Here is a 21,087-nt window from a genome sequence, read left to right on the forward strand (position 1 = left end):
GAGATAAGAGTCTCATGGACTTTCCTGCCCAGGCTGGCTTTGAACCATGATCCTCAGATCTCAGCCTCCTGAGTAGCTAGGATTACAGGTGTGAGCCACCAGCACCCAGCTATTATTAACTTTCAGACAGCACTGAGTTTGAATTCAAGACCTCATGCTTGCTGGGCAGGTGTTCTAGGACTGAACTTCATCTCCAGACCCTTTTATGCTATGCTTTAAACATTTCTAGTCTGTATTAGTTGCCCAGGGGGGTTCCACACATGCATACAATGTATCAGCTGCACACCTCCATGGCTTCCCCCTCCCCACTTCTCAAATCAAGGCCAGTGGGTTTCATTGTTCTACTGTCATACATTTTCCTGGGGTTTTTATTGGTCATGGGGCTTGAACTCTGGGCCTGGACGCTGTCCCTCAGCTCTTCAGCTCAAGGTAAGTGCTCTACTACTTGAGGCACCGCACCACTTCTGGTTTTCTGGTGGCTTATTGGAAATAAGAGTCTCGTGGACTTTCCTGCCTGGGCTGGATTTGAACTGCGATCCTCAGATTTCAGCCTCCTGAGTAGCTAGGATTACAGGCATGAGCTGCTGGTGCCTGGCTTGGTTTTTGTTGTTGTTATTTGTTTTCAACTATAGGTCTTGCTTCCTGTCTGGTTAGACCCCGTTATCCAAACTTTTCTGCCTGGACAGGTCTTGAACTGTGATCCTCCCAATCTGAGCCTCCCGAGTAGCTAGGATTGCAGGCATGAGCCACCGGTGATGCCCGGTCCGTGCTCTTATTTCCTTGCGACCTCTCACCTGATCTCTTCCTCACCCTCTCCTCAGGATTCAGCCGAGGATATCCACTCCCTGGACAGCTGTGAATACATCTGGGAGGCCGGTGTGGGCTTTGCTCACTCCCCGCAGCCTAACTACATCCATGACATGAACCGGTGAGCTGGACCGGGCTGGACTCCTGCACAGGGTCTTCCCGTGGGGCCCTCCCCACTTGCCATCCCACAGGGGATGAACAGGAGTTATTCCTTCCCATGGACCCAGCCAGGGATGCTGGGCAGTGGCCTCAGAGCGGGGATCAGGTCCTAAGATCTTCTCTTCCCCTCTCCCCTCCTCCAGCATGGAGCTGCTGAAACTGCTGCTGACCTGCTTCTCTGAGGCCATGTACCTGCCGCCAGCCCCAGAGAGTGGCAGCACCAACCCATGGGTTCAGTTCTTTTGTTCCACAGAGAACAGGTGAGGGGCCCCAGGCCTGCCTTTCTATTCCCTCTCTTCCAGTTCCAGCCCTTATTTGAGGGGATGTGCTGCCCCCTGGTGGTGGTGGTGACTGTAACTGTAACCATTTACACCAGGCGCTGTGGGCGCTGTCTAATACCTCCTATGGTGGCCAGTCCTGGCGGACTCTGTGGGATGCTTGCCCCAGATCCTTCAAATAAGAAAATATAATGGAGAGCTGGGAAGGTGGCTCAGTGGTAGAGTGCTTGCCTTGCACGCATCAGGTCCTGGGTTCGATTCTTCAGCAGCGCATCAGCAGAAAAAGCTGGAAGTGGTGCTGTGGCTCAAGTGGTAGAGCGCTAGCCTTGAGCTGAAGAGCTGAGGACAGCGCCCAGACCCAGAGTTCAGGCCCCACAAGCTGTACTCCTAGTGACTCAGGAGGCTGAGATCTGAGGATCGTGGTTCAAGGCCAGCCTGGGCAGGAAAGTCTGTGTGAGACTCTTATCTCTAGCGAACCACCAGAAAATGGGAAGTCACGCTGTGGCTCAGAGTGCTAGCCTTGAGCAAAAGAGGTCAGGGACAGCACCCACACCGACTGACACAGGAAAAGAAAAAAAGAAAGAAAAAGAGCACTTAATGGCATAGATATGAAAATAATGGAGATGTTTTCCATCCCCTTTCCCATTTCAAAGTCCAACATATAATTGGGACCGGCCATGTTCTAAACAGCAAGTGCACGTGGCTTGTGGCCTTCTGTGGGACTGAGGGTGGGGAGGGAGCCTGGCCTCGTGGGGCCCTTGTGTACTCTGAGGTCACACGTTGTTGGTGTCACATAGCCACGCAGTGGGACACAGTGTGTGGAGTGTCCACATTCCCGCAGTGCCCGCCAGCCATGTCCAGGCTGCTCTGCCCGAGGCTGGCAGTTGACCCTCTTGCCTCTAGTCTCTGACCCCACATAGCGTGGCCTGTCGCCGCTTTCTGGTTTGGCTGGCCTCCTGCCCGGCCTTTTCTTCCCCCAGAAAATGGAGCCCAGGTCCCCACCCCCACCCCCCGGATAGTCAAAGGCTGGCTGGAGTTCTCTTTCTCAACCCTTATCAGCAAACTGCCAACCTCTGCCCCTCGGTCCACCCCTCCGAGTCTCAGTTTCCTCATCTGTAAGATGAGGAGCTTGAACCGTGACATCTTCCAAATGTGATTGAAATCACGGCATGGCACAGGAGCGGGGTGACCCAGCGGGTCCCTGCTCTTAAGGGGAAGCCACCTTCTCCCTGGGCCTCTGCCCCTGGGGTCTACAAGGACCCCCCCCCCGTGACTGGCTGTCACACTCTTGTCCAGACTGGTTCAGGTTGGCGCTGGACAAGCAGCATCTTTTGTTGTTGTTGTTGTTGGTCATGGGGCCTGAACTCTGGGCCTGGGCGCTGTCCCTCAGCTCTTCAGCTCAAGGCGAGCGCTCTACCACTTGAGCCACAGCACCACTTCCGGTTTTTTGCTGATTCATGGGAGAGAAGAGTCTTACGGACTTTGCTGCCTGGGCTGGCTTTGAACCTCCATCCTCAGATCTCAGCCTCCTGAGTAGCTAGGATGACAGGCGTGAAACATCTTTTCTGCTCAGGAAGGGACAGGCTCATGGCTCTCCTGGGCTCCCCCCTCCCTGCACCCACCCCCCTCAGTCTGACTCTTGACATTGATTGGATGAAGAGGGGGGCTTGCCTGTCCCTCCCATGTAACCACAGTGGTGGCCAAAGGGCTGGGCCTCCAGGGCTGCCCCACAGCCCTGCCCCTCCTCCGCAGACACGCACTGCCTCTCTTCACCTCCCTCCTCAACACCGTGTGTGCCTACGACCCCGTGGGCTACGGGATACCCTACAACCACCTGCTCTTCTCCGACTACCGGGAGCCGCTGGTGGAGGAGGCCGCCCAGGTGCTCATCGTCACTTTGGACCACGACAGCGCCACCAGTGCCAGCCCCACCGTCGATGGCACCACCACGGGCACCGCCATGGACGATACTGATGTGAGGATGGGGGGGAGGTACCCCGGGGCACAGGGCCCTGGCGTGTCTGGGAAAGTTGACCTGGGAAGGGTACCCTGCCTGGGTGTGGTGCCTGCTCACCATGGCTCTTACCACCTGCAGCCTCCAGGGCCTGAGAACCTGTTCGTGAACTACCTGTCCCGCATCCATCGTGAGGAGGTGAGCCCCACCCCGCCCCGCCCTGCCATGGGGGGAAGCAGGGTGCTGACCCCCCCTGCATAAAGGACCCTGGCCTCTGCCCCCCATGAAACCGGAATGGGAAGACACCAAGGATATCAAGAGGCAGAAAGAAAGCCAGGTGCTGTGGCTCACACCTGTAATCCCAGCTATGCAGGAGGTGGAGATCTTATTTTTTAAAATTATTATTATTGTTTATTTCTTTTGCCAGTTCTAGGACTTGAACTCAGGGCCTGGGCACTGTCCCTGAACTTCTTTTGCTCAAGGCTAGCACTCTACCACTTGGGCCACAGTGCCACTTTGGGATTTTTCTGTGTATGCGGTACTAAGGAATTGAACCCAGGGCTTCATGCATGCTAGGCAAGTCTACCACTAAGCTACCTTCCCAAGGAGGCAGAGATCTGAGGATCATGGTTTGATTAGCCATCAAAAAGCTGGAAGTAGAGCTGCAGCTCAAGTGCAAGAGTGACAGTCTTGAGTGAAAAAGCTCAGTGTGTAGGCCCTGAGTTTAAGCCCCAGTAAAGGGGGTGGAAAAGGAAAAGAAATGAAAAAAAAAAAAAAGGGGCCCATGGCACTAGCTGCATGGAGAAACTGAGGAACCTTCCAGAAAACAAGGTGTCTCGATGTCCAAGCTCAGCAAGGGGGAAGATGACAGGGGAGTCGAAGTCTGGGTTTGTGCGTCTCCCGGAGGCCTGAGTTCTGCAGCTGTGTCCCCTGTGTGTGGATCACTCGGCCCGTAGTCTAGCTTGCAGTATCTGCTCAGTAAAATGAGCCCTCAGGTGTGGATGACGGGACACCGTGTGGGGGCGGGGCAGAGGAGTGTGTGTGTGTGTGTGTGTTTGTATGTGTGTGTGGGGGGGCGCAGGCAAGCCAGGGGGTCTGGTTCACGAGGTCATCAGGAAGCAGGGACCTTTCCCTGGGGTCCCCTCCCACCCAGCTATCCATAGCATCTGGGAAAGTAGGTGTTCGTGGGGGGCCTGGGCACTGCTAGGCAGAGCTGAGCTTGGTTGAGTCGATCACTCCGTGTTGCCCTTTCCCCCCACCCCAGGACTTCCAGTTTGTCCTCAAGGGCATCGCCCGGCTCCTGTCCAACCCTCTGCTCCAGACCTACCTGCCCAACTCCACCAAGAAGATCCAGTTCCACCAGGAGCTGCTGGTTCTCTTCTGGAAGCTGTGTGACTTCAACAAGGTGGGCGGTGCCTCGGTGCCCCCCCCCCGCTCCCCCCTCCCCCGCCCAGGGCCGAGGAGCCCCATGGGAAGGGCTGCTGGACTCAGAGTTGCCTGGAAGAGCCCATCGATGGGCAGAGTCTCCCCACCCCACCCACCTAACCCACCTGTCCCCCACTTTCCTTGCTCCCAGAAATTCCTCTTCTTTGTCCTGAAGAGCAGCGATGTCCTGGACATCCTGGTCCCCATCCTCTACTTTCTCAACGACGCCCGGGCGGATCAGTGTAAGACTGGGGTGGGCAGGAGCTGTGGGGAGAGGGGCTCCAGGGATGGGTGGGAGGTCTTCGCCCCTGGGTGCTGATTGCCCTCCCTCCCTCCCTCCCTCCCCCGTGTCTCCTCCCCCACCCCCCATGCCACGGGTGCCTTGCAGCTCGGGTGGGCCTGATGCACATCGGGGTCTTCATCCTGCTGCTTCTGAGCGGTGAGCGGAACTTCGGCGTGCGGCTGAACAAGCCCTACTCGGTGCGTGTGCCACTGGACATCCCAGTCTTCACTGGCACGCACGCAGACCTGCTCATTGTGGTGAGGGGCACACACGGCCCACCCTGGGGGCATGGCTTTGGGAGGGTGATGGTGCAAACCCCACAGCCACTGGTCTCCCTCCTCGCACAGGTGTTCCACAAGATCATCACCAGCGGCCACCAGCGGCTGCAGCCACTCTTCGACTGCCTGCTCACCATTGTGGTCAATGGTAGGCGGGCCAGGAACTTGCATTCCCCAGGAGGACCAGCAGGGGGCACCAGGCCACAGGCCAGCCAGGCACCCGGCGGCTCCTCCATAGAACTCATGTAGAGCTGGCCGGATGCCTGTGGCTCACGCCTGTCATCCTAGCTCCTCAGGAGGCTGAGATCTGAGGACTGCGGTTCAAAGCCAGCCCGGGCAGGAAAGTCTGTGAGACTCTTATCACCAATGAGCCATAAAAAGCCCTAAGTGAAGCTGTGGCTCAAGTGGTAGCATGCTAGTCTTGAGCAAAAAAGCTGAGGGAGCCGAGCGCTGGTGGCTAACGCCTGTAATCCCAGCTACTCAGGAAGCTGAGATCTGAGGATCGAGGTTCAAAGCCAGCCCGGGCAGGAGAGACCGTGAGACTCCTATCTCCAATAAACCACTAAAAAACTGGAAGTGGCGCTGTAGCTCAAGTGGTAGAGCACTCGCCTTGAGCTGAAGAGCTGAGGGACAGCGCCCAGGCCCAGAGTTCAAGCCCCACGACTGACAAAAAAAAATAAAAAAGCTGAGGGACAGCGCCAGGCCCCGTGTTCAAGCCCCAGGACTGGCACAAAGAAGAAACATTTAAAAAAGAAAGAAACAAGAAAGCCGCCGGTGTCCTGCTAAATTTTCTACTCTATTCAACAATACGGGGCTGGGAAGGTGGCTCAGTGGTAGAGTGCTTGCCTTGCATGCCTGAGGCCCTGGGTTCGATTCCTCAGCACCACATGAGCAGAAAAAAGTTGGAAGAGGTGCTGTGGCTCAAGTGGTAGAGCGCTAGCCTTGAGCTGAAGAGCTGAGGGACAGCGCCCAGGCCCAGAGTTCAAGCCCCACATCTGACAAAACAAAACAACAACAAAGGATACAGATGATAAAAGTTTTAGTTTTTTTTTAAATTTGTGCTAGTACTGGCTCTTGAACTCATGGCATGGGAGCTGTCCTCTAGGTTTTTTTGCTTGTTTGTTTTCTCAAGGCTGGCACTCTACCTCTTGAGCCACAGCTCCACTGCCGGCTTTTTGCTTGTCAATTGGAGACAAGTCTCATGGACTTTCCTGCCCAGGCTGGCTTTGAACTGTGATCCTCAGATCTCAGCCTCCCGAGTAGCTGGGATTACAGGCGTGAGCCACCCGCACCTGACCCTAGTCCATGTGTCCCTCTCTCTCAGTGTCGCCCTACCTCAAGAGCTTGTCCATGGTGACCGCAAACAAGCTGCTGCACCTGCTCGAGGCCTTCTCCACCCCCTGGTTCCTCTTCTCAGCGGCCCAGAACCACCACCTGGTCTTCTTCTTGCTGGAGGTCTTCAACAACATCATCCAGTACCAGTTCGATGGTGAGGCCTCTGGCCTGGGCAGGGTGGAAGGCACCTTCCTGTGGCTGGAGGCCACCACTTGGGAACTGGCCTCCGGGGGGGCGACATCTGCCTCTAGGTTCTTTCTTCCAGTGTGCATTTATTGAGCACCTGAGGTGTACCTGGGTGCAGGGGATGCAATATATAGGCGCACAGATGAGTTTCCTATGGGGCATGGGGTTGCAAAGGGTGGTTCTAAACAGACCCCCCCCCCACACACACACGTTCTCAAAGAATTCACCTGAAATTTGGTGTCAGGGAAGCTCAGAGTAGTTAAGATCCTGATGCCTCTCACTGCAGATCTCCCCCCCCCCCCCCGCAGAGGCCCGGATGCCAGGCCACTGACTGTATGTAGATCCAGGACTTGCCACCTGCTTGCTTTGTGACTGTGGGCATGTTACTTTCCTCCCCCGAGCCCTGCCGTTCTCATTTATAAGATGGTCTTAAGCAATAGTGTTAAGAGTCCCTGGCTCAGAGGGCATTGCGAAGATTCAGTAAAATAACCCACAGAAAGCATTTATCATAGTGTCTGGTGGGTCACTCGTGGTTAATTCTAAATAAATAAAGCTTGCATCAAGTAGGATGGGGTGGAAATGTATTACAAAGGTGAGGATGGCATATGCAAAGGCCTTGGGGTAGGAAATGGAAGGGAAAGTGCAGTGTGACCCAGGTCTGCCGAGGTAGATGGGACTCTGAAGGCCCCAGGAAGCATTTGCATGTTTCCCCGGGAGCCTTGGAGGACAGACATACATCTTCTCTTCCTGCTACCTCCTCCCTGGCTCTGGGAGTCCAAATACTTAGTATCTGGCTTGATATGGATAGTACTGTCTTCCCAGATGGGTTGCCAGGAGGTGATGTGAAAGAAAGCTCTGAGCCAGGGATTGGTGGCTCATGCCTGTAATCCTAGCTACTCAGGAGGCTGAGATCTGAGGATCACAGTTCAAAGCCAGCCCGAGCAGGAAAGTCCTTGAGATTCTTATCTCCAATGAACCACTAGAAAACCAGAAGTGGCGCTGTGGCTCAAGCGGTAGAGTGCTAGCCTTGAGCTGAAGAGCTAAGGGACAGCGCCCAGACCCAGAGTTCAAGCCCCAGAAAGAAAGAAAAACCAGCTGCACACAGGACAGTGCCAGCCCTGTCCCCCCCCCCTGTCCTGACAAGCTCTCCCCAAAGCCAGTCCAGATCCGATGGGGGAGGCGAGGTTCCCCCCCTTCCCCCCAAGACCAAGGCCATGCTCACTTCCCACAGGCAACTCCAACCTGGTCTACGCCATCATCCGCAAACGCAGTGTCTTCCACCAGCTGGCCAACCTGCCTACCGACCCGTCCACCATCCACAAGGCCCTGCAGCGGCGCCGGCGCACCCCGGAGCCCCTGTCCCGCACCGGCTCCCAGGAGGGCGCCTCCATGGAGGGCTCCCGCCCCGCTGCCCCCGCAGAGCCGGGCACCCTGAAGACCAGCCTGGCGGCCACCCCAGGTCTACCAGCGGCCCGCAAGGGGAGGCAGCTCCGGGCACAGTTAGGGGCTGGGCATGATCTCCGGGGACACTGAGAGCATGGGGATAGGCCCAAAGTGGGGATTGTGCCGGGCACCTGTGGCTCCTGCCTGTCATCCCAGCTACTCAAGAGGCTGAGATCTAAGGATGGCGGTTTGAGGCCAGCCAGGGCAGGAAAGTCTGTGAGACTTTTTTTTTTTTCTCCTAGTCCTGGGCTTGAACTCTGGGCCTGGGCATTGTTCTTGAGCCTCTTTTTGCTCAAGGCTAGCACTCTACCACTTGAGCCACAGCACCACTTCTGGCTTTTTCTGTGTACGTGGTGCTGAGGCAGCAAACCCAGGGCTTCATGTGTGCTGGGCAAGCACTCTACCACTGAGCCTCATTACCAGCCCTGTGAGACTCTTCTCTCAAATAAACCACCAACAAGCCAGGAGTGGTGCTGTGGCTCAGGTGGTAGAGTGCTAACTTTGAGCAAAAAAAAAAAAAGCTCAGGGACAGCATCCAGGCTGAGTTCAAGCCCCAGGACTGGCACACACACACACACGCACACACACACACACACACACACGCACACAGAAGTGGTGGTGGAGGAGGAGGTGGGTGGGCTGGGAAGGGGACAGGGTGGGGGGAGGGGCTTCTGGGAGGGGGTTGGGCACCGGAGTGGGCATGATGGGAAATCAGATCCAGTGGCCTGTGGTGGGTGGCTGGCACCCCCTTGTGGCACCGTCCCGGGGCTCACTGTGGTGGCCCCACGCCCTCACGCCCTGCCCAGGCATCGACAAGCTGACGGAGAAGTCCCAGGTGTCAGAAGATGGCACCCTGAGGTCCCTGGAGCCCGAGCGGCAGCAGAGCTCGCCCGAGGGCAGCCCGGCTAAGGGGGTGAGTACCAGGGAGACCTCAGAGTGGTGCTGCGGGGGGGGGGCAGAGGGGGAGGTTACCCTCCTCATCCATCAGCCTTATCGGAGACTGGCCTTTACCCCGCCTTCCCTAGGCCCTAAACCTGTCAGTGGACTGAGGCTGGGCTGGGCTGGGGTCCAGGGCAAAGTGGCAGGGCTGGGCCTGGCTCACTGCTGAACTTGAGCCTCCTCCCTCCCCCCCCCAGCTAGTGCCATGACCTCACTGCCCTCTGACCCCCTCCCCTCCCCTCTCCCTTCCTTCCTGGGGGAGCAGGAGTCCAGCCAGGCTTGGCGAGGGCAGCGGCGGCCGTCCAGCTCATCAGCCAGCGGCCAGTGGAACCCCACGCCAGATTGGGTGAGGATACCAGAGGGGGGGCCAGGGGCTCCCCTCCCTCTCCCTCCCCCAGACCCTAGGAACAGCATCCACATGAATCAGGTGGGAGGGGGAATGACCTTCCTAAGTGTTCACGGTCCTGCCGGGTGCAGGGAGGACACATCTGCTTGACCTTGAGCCCCAGCAGGTCAAGGTCAAGCGTCAAGGCCCCCCGTCCCTCCTCCCCCGCCTCGCAGGTGGTGTCGTGGAAGTCGAAGCTGCCGCTGCAGACCATCATGCGGCTGCTGCAGGTGCTCGTGCCCCAGGTGGAGAAGATCTGCATCGACAAGTGTGTCTGAGGCCCGGCTCCCACGGGCGCAGGGGGGCGGTGGGGGGGGAGGCTCCCGCGTCCAGGCGAGCGTGCTGGAGCCCCCTCTTCCCCCTAGGGGTCTGACGGACGAGTCAGAGATCCTGAGGTTCCTGCAGCATGGCACCCTGGTGGGTCTGCTGCCCGTGCCCCACCCCATCCTCATCCGCAAGTACCAGGCCAACTCGGGCACCGCCATGTGGTTCCGCACCTACATGTGGGGCGTCATCTACCTGAGGTGCGCCCCGTCTACCTGAGGGGGCAGGGGGCCTGCCCAGCAGGGGGAGGGCTCCCCACCCATAGTGGGGTTAATGCCCACATGGTCACGTCTGAGGACATCACCACCGTCCACGGTGGGGAGTGAGGATGGGGTTGGCTGGTTTGGCTGCCACCTAGCTTGCTGGCTTCATTTCCTTCCTTCCTTCCTTCCTTCCTTCCTTCCTTCCTTCCTTCCTCCCTCCCTCCCTCCTTCCCTCCCTCCCTTTCTTCCTTCCTTCCTCCCTCCCTCCCTCCCTCCCTTCCTCCGTCCCTTCTTTCCTTCATTACTAGGGTTTATATTCAGGGCCTCACATTCTCCCTTGGCTTTTTTTTGCTCAAGGCTGGTGCTCCACCACTTGAGCCACAGCGCCACTTGTGGGTTTTCTGGTGGTTCCTTGGAGATCAAGAGTCTCCTGGGCTTTCCTGTCGGGGCTGGCTTTGAGCCGAGATCCTCAGATCCCAGCCTCGGGAGTAGCCGGGCTGCCGGTGTGGGTGCCAGGCGCCCCCTCTGGGAAGGCGGTGCCCACACTCACTCCCGGCTCCCACTGCAGGAACGTGGACCCGCCCATCTGGTACGACACTGACGTGAAACTCTTTGAGATCCAGCGGGTGTGAGGACAGACAGCCGCAGGGGCCAGGACTGGGGGCCCAGCCTGGTCCCCGATGCCCTTCACCATCCCCAGCTTTCACGACCAACAGCAGCGCGTGGGCAGTGGGCAGGCGGGTGGCGGCTCCCACGGCTGCTTGTGGCCGGGGCTGGGGGACCCAGCTCTGCCTTCAGCCTCCCAGGCTGCGCTCCTGGGGTTCCAGGATACCCCCAGAGCCCATGCTGGCTCCCCCTTTCTGTGCTAGCCACTCCTGGGCTGCGTACTCCCCAAAGCCACCCAGTCAGTCACTGTGCTCAGGAGGACTGTGCACCCTAATGGGGTCCCCTTGGGGCACCCTGGCAGGGAGCTGGGGGAGGGGCAGTGGGGGTCAGCTGCGTGAGGAGACCAGGGCTGGGGACCCACTGAGGCAAGACCAGACCGGGAGCACTGCTGCAGCGTGCACAGAGGGTCGTGCCCGTTGACGGGGGCTGGGAGGGGTGGGCAGCTGCCTAGGCCCTGCCCTGATGATGGGGGTCCCCCCCCCCCCCGCCATGTGTGTCAGTACAATCTTTGCTTGGTACAATCGGCCACTTTACACAATAAAGCCTCCCTCCCCCACCCCGCTTTTGTGCTTTTGTGCTTGGTGTGTGGGGGGGGTGAGGCTCTAGATTGGGGCTCTTATCTTCAGCCAGCTGGGGACTCTGCACCCCACAGTCATCAGTCCCCTGAGGACCTTTGACCCCGTGCCTGGGAGCTCGCTCTTGGCTGTTTTCTCAGGTGGAAGCACAGACTCACGCCTTGGAACCTGGGGTTTGTGGCTGGAGGGGGGCGGGGAACAAGCCCACAGCTGGGTGAGGGCGTGACCCAGTGCCCACGTGTGGGGGAGGGCCTCCCCCAGCAGCCAGAAACGGCACTGAGACCCCCTTCGGCCCCACCCCTGGGGATGTCCCCTCACAGCCTGGCTTCTGGGAGACAGGCAAGGACCAGCACAGGCCAGACTCCTTTGCCCGGCCCTGGCTCTGCTCCAGGCCTCGCCCTGGGCATGGCCCGCTGGTTTGCACCGGGCTCAGGGAGATGGATGGGCTGACAAGGTGACCCGTCCCCTTCCTGCCCCACCCAGGGGCTCTGGCAGGCTTCCCACCCAGGGGACAGGGTGGCCAGAGGCTGGGGCCAGAGACGGTCCCAGGGCCACAGCCCTTTCCCACCACACCCGGGGTGGCGATTCTGTCCCTGGGAACAAATACCACGGAGCCTGGGTGGAATCAATCAAACAAACAGTGTTTATGGCAGCGGGAGAGAGCTGTTGAGCCCTGCCTGGCAGCTAATTAATGGGTTCATTAGGAGATAGGGTGTGTGGGGAGTGGAGGGGGGTGTGTGTCCACGGAGCTCTGCACATCGGGCCCTGAGCTAGAATGTGCTAGATTCAAGCTGGACCAGGCCCTTGGGGCCTGGCAGGGGAGGAGTTCCCTCTCCATTCCCTGCCCGCCTCCCAGCCCCGATGGTCACAGAAGCAGGGGTCCCTGCCATCGTCCTGGGGGGCCCCCTTGGCTTCTGGGATGGTGTGGTGGGGCGCAGGGCAGGCATGCGCTCAGGCCTGGCCATGGGCATCCGAAGTGTGGTGTCCAGGCTCCGCCCTTGGTCTTGAGCCCCAAGATGTCGTCCGGCCTTCTGAGCATCCGCCGAGACTCCACTACCTTCTTCTCTGCCTCCCCACTGCCAGTTCTCAGGGGGTGGTTTCTTCGGGCATCCTCAGGCCCCCAGGTAGACCTCTACCAGCCCCCCGACGGAATGCATGCGGTAGAAGACCCCCAAGGGCAGGCCGAAGTTGACGATGGTGAACCATGCCCGGTAGCCATAAAACTCCTTCTCCAGCCCGTTCTCGAACTCGGGGTGTATGCCAAAGGCCGGCATCATCCACAGCTGTGTGGGAGGGAGAGGGAGGGTGGGGTGGGGGAGGGGCTCTCTCACACTCCAAGATGCTGAGGATAAGGGAGGAGACCCCAGAACCTGTAGCTCCTCCCACACCTCCTCCCACCTTTCTGTTCCATTGTGTGTGTGTGTGTGTGTGTGTGTGTGTGTGTGTATGCATGTGAGAGAGAGCGCATGCACACGCATGCACACACACCACTACTTGGGCTTGAAAACTCAGGGCCTAGCACTTTTTAAAAACCAGTCATGGGGCTTGAACTCTGGGCCTGGGCACTGTCCCTGGGCTTCTTTTTGCTCAAGGCTAGCTCTCTACCACTTGAGCCACTGTGCCACTCTGGCTTTTTCTGTGATTTATGGGAGATAAGAGTTTCACAGGCTCTCCTCCCCAGGCTGGCTTCAAACAGTGATCCTCAGATCTCAGCCTCCTGAGTAGCTGGGATTACCCGGCCGAGGGCCTCATACTTTTGCTTATCTTTTTCACTCAAGCCGGATGCTCTCCCAGTGGAGTCATACCTCCTTTTCTGGCTTTTTGCTTTATGCTGGTTAAATGGAAATAAGAGTTTCATGGATTTTTCTGCTTAGACTAGCTTTGAACCGTGATTCTTAGATCTCAGCCTCCTGAGTAGCTAGGATTACAGGCGTGAGCCACCGGGTACACGGTTCCTGTTGTCAATGTTTTGCATTCCTCCAGGCCTAGATCACACCTTTCCTGTAGCCTGCCCTGGCCACTAGCCCCACACTGCCTTCTCTGCAGTCCTAATGTACTTTAGAGCTAATTTATTCGTTATTCGCTGCCAGGACCAGGGGGCTCACATCTGAGGTGTGTTCTCAGGGTTTGTGAATTGATCCCACAGGGCGTGGGCCCTGGGTGTGCTTGTCTGTGCAGTGGGGACCATAATGCCTGGTCTGGGTTACTGAGATAACTCAAGTGCATGTGGAGGTGCTACACAGGTGGGCCTGGGACTTAACAGCTCCCGAAAGCCAAGTGATCATTATTAATATCTTCCACTAAGGATTCTTTCTTTTTTTCTGGACTTGAACTCAGGACCTGGGCACTGACCTTAGCATTTCTCTCTCTCAAGGCTGCTCTACCACTTGAGCCACAGCACCGCTTCTGGCTTTTTTAGTGGTGAATTAGTGATAAGAGTCTTATAGAGTTTCTGGCTCACGGTAGCACTGAACCATGGTCCTCAGATCTTAGCCTCTTGAGTAGCTAGGATGACAGGCATTGATGCCCAGCCCACGAAGAGCTCTTTGGAAAAAATAATCAGGCACTTTTTCTCTTGTCTGAATTGGGTGGATAATGAATTTCCCAATAATTTTCTAACTGGTCCTCTAGCATCTTCCTAGCTAGACATTAAGCTTCTGGAGCATAGAAGTCTTTTGTGAGAAGCACTTAACCACGTGCTCGGCACACTGATTCGCGCCAGGCGGCTGACTCTCTGCTCCCTAGCAGCATCACGCTAATTGCAAAGAGGCAGATCACCTTGATCCAGCCCTTCCTGAATGAGGCTTTCTGGGTCCCCCCTGACTCCACCTCTCCCTTCCCCAACCAGCCCTTCCCCAGCCACTCACTGTGATGTTGCAGAGGATGAGGAAGAGCGAGATCTCCTTGAGCGCCCGCCGCTTCCAGTTGAGATGACTGTAGGAGTGTATGTAAGCCACCGAGGCCCGCCGCAGGTCTTGGCCCAGCTCTATCAGGGAGCCTCTGTGGGGAGACTGTGTCTCCTGCTTTCCAGACAGGTCCTCTGGCACCACCTCCCAGAGCGGGCGGCGGTGCAGGCCCTCGATGATGAAGAGATTCTGGGTCATGTGTTGGACGATGAGCAGGAGGGAGTAGGCCAGGATGAGCTGGTTGAGCAGCTCATGTGGGCGGGTGGCCACGATGGCCACGATGGAGAAATAGGCGATGCCCATTTGGCCCAGCGCGGCGCCCATCAGCAACACCACATCCAGGCTGCGGGTGGGGTTCTTGACCGTGTCCAGCTCCCGCTCCTCCAGCCCGTGGATGGCCGTGCCCGCCAGGCACGCCAGGCTCATGGCAGGCAGGGCGGCCACGTAGAAGGCGTAGTAGAGGGTGAAATACTGGCGGCCGATCGCGGGGCCACTGGCCTCGATTTGGAAGAGCACGAAGATGCACACGCCAGCCACCAGGGCCAGCACGCCCAGCAGCGGCCCGAAGATGGCCCCGTGCAGGTGGAAGGGCAGGCTGGGGGGGCGCACGCCCGTGTGGGCCGCCAGGCGGCGCCCCACATTTTTCCACATGACGAAGAGCACCGCGCAGCAGATGAGGCAGTACTCAGTGCTGAAGGGGTAGAGCATCAGGTAGCCCTTCCGGAAGACCTCACACACCGAGGCGTTGAGGCAAAAGCAGGTGTTGGTCCCATTGCCTGGGGAGGGGTGGGGCGGGAGGAGACTGAGGTTCAAGGGCACCCAGGGGAACCAATCACTCTCAAGTCCATCTGGAGCCTGTGAGCGCTGGAAGAGGCGGAGCTAGCTGTATGTATGTATGTATCGATTCATTTGGTGCTGGTCCTTGGGCTTGAACTCAGGGCCTGGACATAGGCTGTCCCTCAGTTTGTTTGTTTTGGCCAGTCCCGGGACTTGAACTCAGGGCCTGGGCCACTGTCCCTGAGCTGCTTTTTGCTCAAGGCTAGCACTCTGCCACTTGAGCCACAGCGCCACTTTCCGCTTTTTCTGTGATTAATTGGAGAGAAGAGTCTCATGGACTTGCCCGCCCTGGCTGAATTTAACTGTGATCCTCCTATCTCAGCCTCCTGGGCAGCTAAGATTACAGGCATGAGCCACTGGCGCCTGTCTTGGGAAGATTTTCTAACCCTCAGTTTTCAGGCTTTGCTCATTCTTCTAGGCAGCTAGAATTGTATTGGGCAGCATTCTTTCAGGCCCAAAGCCGCCTTTATGTTCTGGCAAAAAATATGCAAATGAAGTGGGTGGGGCTCCTGTGGGAGGGACTCCTCTGGGAGCTCAGCCAGGATTTGTGGCTGCCTGCTGACTGCCATGTGGGGCTGCAGGCCGCCAGCCCCCTGATGGCTCACGAAGGGACTGTGGGCAGTTGACTGCTTCTGCTGATGTAATCAGGCCTCTAGAGTTTGCTCCCAGCTCTGTATAACTCTCTGGGCACCTGCAGTTTGGGGGAGTGTATTTGCATCTGTGTGTGTGTGTGTGTGTGTAAAAGGCTGCCCCTACCCCACCTGTCTACCTGACAGCTTCTTCATGAGGGCGCTGAGCTCCGCCTCGATTTCACGGTGCATGGAGTCGTTGGTCACAGCCAGTACCCACAGCAGCAGGTTTGTGGCCAGGGTCAGCATGAGGCCACACCTGGAGGAAGGGCCACGCGGCTCATTCCCACAGCTGGCCAGGCTTCCCTTGTCCTGTCCCCCCCCCCTCCCATCCTTACCGTTGACGGATACTGGGGCAAGTGCTGGGTCTCAAAGGCATGGGCGAGGCAGCCCCTGGGGCCACCTGAAGACTAAGCCACAGCCGCAGGGGCCCCTTGTCTGGAGAGGCCGGGAGGTTCGGGAGGGAGACGAGTCTTACCTGGTGAGATTGGTCTGCACCTGCACACAGTCCTTACAGTGTTTCCAGAGGACCCAGGTCTGAAAGAGACAGGGCCTTGAGCCCAGGGACTGGTGGGGGGCTGTAGGTGTGTGTGTGTGTGTGTGTGTGTACACACTCAAGTTGCTTGTGTGTATTTGCAACAGAAGACCCTGTGCGGAGGCCAGGGTCGGAATTGAGCCTCAGTCTTTTATTTTCCTTGCTGTGTGGTACTGGGCCATTAGCAGAGAAGTTTTGAGCCTCAGTTGGCTCAAGCTCTGAAAAGGAGCTGAAATGTCCACTGCTTGGGGAAATACCAGACACAGGATCTGGTGCATTGCAGAGATGTGTGACTTTGGAAAGGAGGTTTGGCTATCTGTATATGCATATGCATCTGTATAGATGCATATGTAGATATATGCAAATAAGCAGGGGCAGATGTGAGTAGAATGGTGTACAGGGGGCAGACAAGGGGTGTGGGCCCAGGAAGTGGGTGTTTAGAGGGGGCTGTGGTGTGTGGGGCCGTGGGTGTGGCTGGGGTGGGCAGCTCGTGCCCCCTGGTGGCATGGGGGTCAGGGAAGCCTGTCACCTGGATGGCCATGAAGACAATCTCGATGGCGGGGAAGAGGAGCTCCAGCTCGGACTTGCAGTGGCTGTGGCTCACGTCGTAGCCCATGCGGAAGACGTTGAGGCAGATGGTACAGCTGCCAAAGAGCACCAGGGAGCCTGGCGGGCGCGGGCGGGCATTGGCACCTGTCCTCAGGCCAGCTCTCCCGCCCCAGCCCTCTCCAGCCACGCTCACCTCGCACCCAAATCGGTCCCGCATGGGGGTCTCGATAGAGCACGGCATGGGGCCGCCGCACAGTGCTGGCCATGTAGTAGAGGAGCCAAAGGACGGAGAGGACCTTCAGGACAGCTAGCAGGATCCACACGTCGCCCAGAGTGACGGCCACATTGTTGAAGATCATACTGCAGATGAAGGCCCCGCCCAGGAACACCACGTTGAGCGCCAGGAGCCCGGAGAAGAGCTGTCCAGCCTTCTGGGCCTGCCGGTCCCGTCGAAGCAGCAGTGAGAAATGGCGAGCCAGCCAAGACTTCTCTCTGGGCAGCCCTGGGGCTCCTGTCTCCTTGGCTCCTGTGTCCCCTTGGTCCTTGGGGGCTGGGGATGCCTCTGTTGACTGTGCTTCCTGAGAGGACACATGTGGAATCTCAGCAGCCACTGGTGAGAGAGAAAGGGCTCTGCATGACTTCCGGGGTTCAAGGCCACCTCTTCTGGTTGCCCATAGAGGGTCACAGAGAACAGCAGACGCACCAGGAGCCAATGGCTCACGCCTGTAATCCCAGCCACTCAGGAGGCTGAGATCTGAGGATCCAGATTCTTATCTCAGATTAATTAGCAGAGGTGGAGTGGTAATTCAAGTGGTAGAGTGCTAGCTTTGAGCAAAAAAGCAAAGGGAAAGCCAGGCACTGGTGGCTCATGCCTGTAATCCAAGCTACTCAGGAGGCTGAGATCTGAGGATCTCGGTTCAAAGCCAGCCTGGGCAGGAAAAGTCTGTGAGATTCTTATCTCCAATAAACCACCCAGAAAACCGGAAGTGGTGCTATGGCTCAAGTGGTAGAGGGCTAGCCTTGAGCTAAAGAGCTGAGGACAGTGCTCAGGCCCAGAGTTCAAGCCCCACAACTGACAAAAAAAAAAAAAAAGCAAAGGGACAGTGCCTTGCCCTTGGTCCCAAGTTCAAGCCTCAGTACTAGCAAAAGAGAAAAAAGAAGATAAAAGAAAATCAGAACAGGAGACAGGGAAATGCTTTGTGTTGCCCATAGACCTAAGTGTGTGTGTGTGTGTGTGTGTGTGTGTGTGTGTGTGCTTCTAGTACACACTAGTACACACACTTGAATTCAAGGCCTGGGCACTATCTCTTAGCTTTTTCCACTCAAGGCCAGGGCTCTACCACTTGAATCACATCTCTACTTCCAGCTTTTCTGGTGGTTAATTGGAGCAAGAGTCTTATGAACTTTTCCTGCCCAGGCTGGCTTTGAACTGTGATCCTCAAACCTCAGCCTCCTGAGTGGCTTCGATGACAGGTGAGCCCCTAGTGCCCAGCTTTCTAAGGGATTGTTTTGATCTGCTTGAGAGCCTCTTAGACCACCCCACTCCTAGATGGGCTCCCTCACTTCCTGACTCAGTGTAGAGTAGGACAGTGACATTTGCCCAAGGAGCCAGTGGTATCTGCAGACTGCCTTATCTTTTTTTTTTTTTCTGTCAGTCATGGGCTTGAACTTGAGGCCTAGGCACTGTCCCTGAGCTCTTTTTGCTCAAGGCTAGCACTCTACCACTTTGATCCACAGTGCTACTTCTGATTTTCTCTTGGTTAATTAGAGATAAGCATCTCACAGACTTTCCTGCCTGGGCTGGCTTTCAACCATGATCCTCAGATACCAGTTTCCTGAGCAGCTAGAATTATAGGCATGAGCCACTGGTGCTCATGGGACCATTTCTAAGGCTGGCTTTTCACCCCTGCTAACTTCCAGGTGGAATTCTGCTCCTGAGGTCTTGGAGGATAAATGGATGTCTTCTTTGACTCTGATTGATTAGTGAACTAGGATTGCTGCCAGCACTGTATGTGCCAAGGTGGATCCTGAGGTTGAGTCTGGACTGGGTGGGAAAGAATGCAGTAGATCTGAAGTAATACTTTGTCATGGGGATGCAGGAGTGTATATAAGATGGCTTTGGAAAGATCTAGAAGCTACAGTAGTTTTCTTCCAGGAAAGGACTAGTAGACCTTCCTTTAGCTCTAATGGTCTTATTTATTTATTTTCCCTAACACATATCATAATATTACATGTTCTGGGATGGATTTGCAATGTCTGCCACGTGCACAGGAGAGGTTGGGCTGAGCACAGATGCCATGAGTTGCCCCTATTCCTAGCTGTCCCATGAATTCGCAGCACAGCCTGGGGACACTAGCCTCCATCTTCAGAATGTCTCTTGCCACCTCCTCATGCTCCCCAGTTTTTCATTTAAACCAACCAACCACGTTGTTACCACTTGCTTAGGCCTGATCTTGGGGCACTCAATATGGGCAGCTCTCCCCTTTGGCCCTCTTGGGACATTCTTCCTTCAGGGTGGGGCTGAGGTGTTCTACAGAGCAGGGGGTGGCTCATTTTCCCATGGTCACCCTGGGCATTATTCATCCCTTCCATTGTTCTCTTCTGGAACAAATGGAAAACTAACACTTGGCCTTCTTTTCTGGATTTCTATAAATGATCCTCTCTCTTTTCCTGGTCCACAGTGTCCCTTAAGGCAAATTCGACCTCCTCCCCATCCAGCCTGCTGGCCACACTCTGGGTACCTGCCTGTCACTCGATCCCTGCCCAGGTAAAAGCCTCAGTGTTTTCCCTGTTTGTCCCTGGCTCCCATGATCCCTCCAGCAGCCAGCTGCTCCTTCTCCCTTGCTCACCTGGACAGCGGCCCTTACCTGTCCACTTTACTACCGTGGAAGCCTTCTTTCTCGGCTGGTGGTGTGTTGCTGGGCCACTCCTTCCCGCTGAGTGTGGGTGTGTACTGTCAGGTGTGCTGTGTGTGCTGTGTGTGTGTGTGTGTGTGTGTGTGATAGACTCCCCCTCCCCGCCCCAAGACCAAGAGCTGCTCCACTTAGCACTACAAGTGCAGATCCCAGCTCTCACCTCCTATTCGGCCCTGGACTCTGGCAAGTCCGTGGGAACTTTCAGCACCAGAGCTCTGGACAGAGACCCTTCCCATTAACCCCTTCCATTCCTCGCAGCCACCTAGGCTTTCCAGTGGATGGTGATCTCTTCCTCCCAGGCTCCCTCGCCCAGGTTGAGCAAGGCTGAGGTTCAGAGGCACACCCCTTCTGCTCCCTGTTCTTTGTTGTTGTTTTTGTTGTTGGCACTAGGGACTGAACCCAAGGCCTTGCACAAGCTAGGGAAGTGCTCTACCACGTAAGCCATGCCTGCAGTGCCTTCTTGCTCCTTTTCTGCCAAGCCCAGCAGCTCTAGCTCACTTTCCCAGGAATCCACTCCCCTATCCAAGTCACTGTAATGGTTGGTTGAGAGCCCGGATGCTGTCACTCTTTATCCTTGTGAGCCTGGGCAGCGCTCTCAGACTCTGTGTCTCAGTGTCTTCATCTGTGAATCCAGTATACAACTAGGAAATGGTAATGCCCAATGAATAGGAGACCCTCAATCTTCCCTCCCTTCCTCCCTCCCTCTTTCCCTCCCTCTCTCCCTCCCTCCCTCCCTCCCTGCCTGCCTTCCTTCCTTCCTTCTTTCCTTCTTTCTTCCCTTCTCCTCCTCCTTCTCCTCTTCTTTCTCCTTCTCTTCCTTCTCTCCCTCCTTTTTTTCTTGTTCTGGGGATCTAACCCAGGGCACTCTAACACTGACTACATCAACCCCCAAACAAATTCTTGAGCCGATAAATGGGGGGAATTCATGTGTGGCACCTACCTCAGAGAAATTTTGTTGCAAACGAGTGATTTAATACATATAAGTTCACATAGAGCAGGGTGAGAAAGCCCCCCTGCCCTGGCCCTGTGTTAGCTGGTTGGGAATTTTCCTACTGTTCTTTCCAGATGCTGGCACGAATGGAATTGTGGGTCAATTTCAGAGATGGGTTTTGCAGGCTGCAGGCTGGAGGGGGCTACTGAGGGACAAGATTCCAGCTCCCCTCCCTCCAACCCAGGACGGCCCCGCCCCTCTTTTGCTGTCCAGCAGCAGCAAAAGTGAACTGTGGTGGTGGTTCACACCTGCAATCTCAGAACTGGGAGGTTGAGGCAGGATCTTAAGTCCCAGATAAGGCCAGACACTTGTCTTTATAAAACAAAATGTGGGAAGGCCAGCACCAGAGACTCACACCTGTGACCCTGGTTACTCAGGAGCCTGAGAACTGAAGACCTTGGTTTGAAGCCAACCCCGGGGCAGCAAAGTCCACGAGGCTCTTATCTCCAATAAGCCCAAAGTGTGTGTGTGTGTGTGTGTGTGTG

At 56.6% G+C, this 21,087-nt stretch overlaps 2 protein-coding genes across 3 annotated transcripts in view; one reads left to right on the forward strand and one right to left on the reverse strand.

The window, feature by feature from the left end:
• The window catches only part of Hid1 (HID1 domain containing), a 20,797-nt gene extending 9,576 nt beyond the window's left edge, over nucleotides 1-11,221 (forward strand). For both annotated transcript variants that reach the window (XM_013008832.1, XM_013008831.1), the window contains exons 5-19: nucleotides 822-928; nucleotides 1,110-1,226; nucleotides 2,997-3,219; nucleotides 3,340-3,396; nucleotides 4,463-4,603; nucleotides 4,775-4,865; nucleotides 5,012-5,163; nucleotides 5,254-5,332; nucleotides 6,509-6,673; nucleotides 7,937-8,164; nucleotides 8,955-9,061; nucleotides 9,353-9,433; nucleotides 9,649-9,740; nucleotides 9,838-9,996; nucleotides 10,568-11,221. In XM_013008832.1, the coding sequence (XP_012864286.1) occupies nucleotides 822-928; nucleotides 1,110-1,226; nucleotides 2,997-3,219; nucleotides 3,340-3,396; nucleotides 4,463-4,603; nucleotides 4,775-4,865; nucleotides 5,012-5,163; nucleotides 5,254-5,332; nucleotides 6,509-6,673; nucleotides 7,937-8,164; nucleotides 8,955-9,061; nucleotides 9,353-9,433; nucleotides 9,649-9,740; nucleotides 9,838-9,996; nucleotides 10,568-10,631 (1,863 nt within the window). In that variant the 3' untranslated portion in view covers nucleotides 10,632-11,221. The remainder of the gene's footprint in view (nucleotides 1-821; nucleotides 929-1,109; nucleotides 1,227-2,996; nucleotides 3,220-3,339; nucleotides 3,397-4,462; nucleotides 4,604-4,774; nucleotides 4,866-5,011; nucleotides 5,164-5,253; nucleotides 5,333-6,508; nucleotides 6,674-7,936; nucleotides 8,165-8,954; nucleotides 9,062-9,352; nucleotides 9,434-9,648; nucleotides 9,741-9,837; nucleotides 9,997-10,567) is intronic.
• Nucleotides 11,222-12,352: 1,131 nt separating this feature from the next.
• Otop3 (otopetrin 3) overlaps nucleotides 12,353-21,087 on the reverse strand; it is a 9,446-nt gene continuing 711 nt past the window's right edge. Inside the window, exons 2-7 of the mRNA XM_013036524.1 lie at nucleotides 16,890-17,359; nucleotides 16,677-16,813; nucleotides 16,091-16,149; nucleotides 15,753-15,871; nucleotides 14,108-14,922; nucleotides 12,353-12,523 (exon numbers count right to left, since the gene is read on the reverse strand). Coding sequence (XP_012891978.1) covers nucleotides 12,353-12,523; nucleotides 14,108-14,922; nucleotides 15,753-15,871; nucleotides 16,091-16,149; nucleotides 16,677-16,813; nucleotides 16,890-17,359 — 1,771 coding nt within the window. The remainder of the gene's footprint in view (nucleotides 12,524-14,107; nucleotides 14,923-15,752; nucleotides 15,872-16,090; nucleotides 16,150-16,676; nucleotides 16,814-16,889; nucleotides 17,360-21,087) is intronic.

Source organism: Dipodomys ordii, unplaced genomic scaffold, assembly GCF_000151885.1.
Source record: "Dipodomys ordii isolate 6190 unplaced genomic scaffold, Dord_2.0 Scaffold7, whole genome shotgun sequence".
Taxonomy (NCBI): domain Eukaryota; kingdom Metazoa; phylum Chordata; class Mammalia; order Rodentia; family Heteromyidae; genus Dipodomys; species Dipodomys ordii.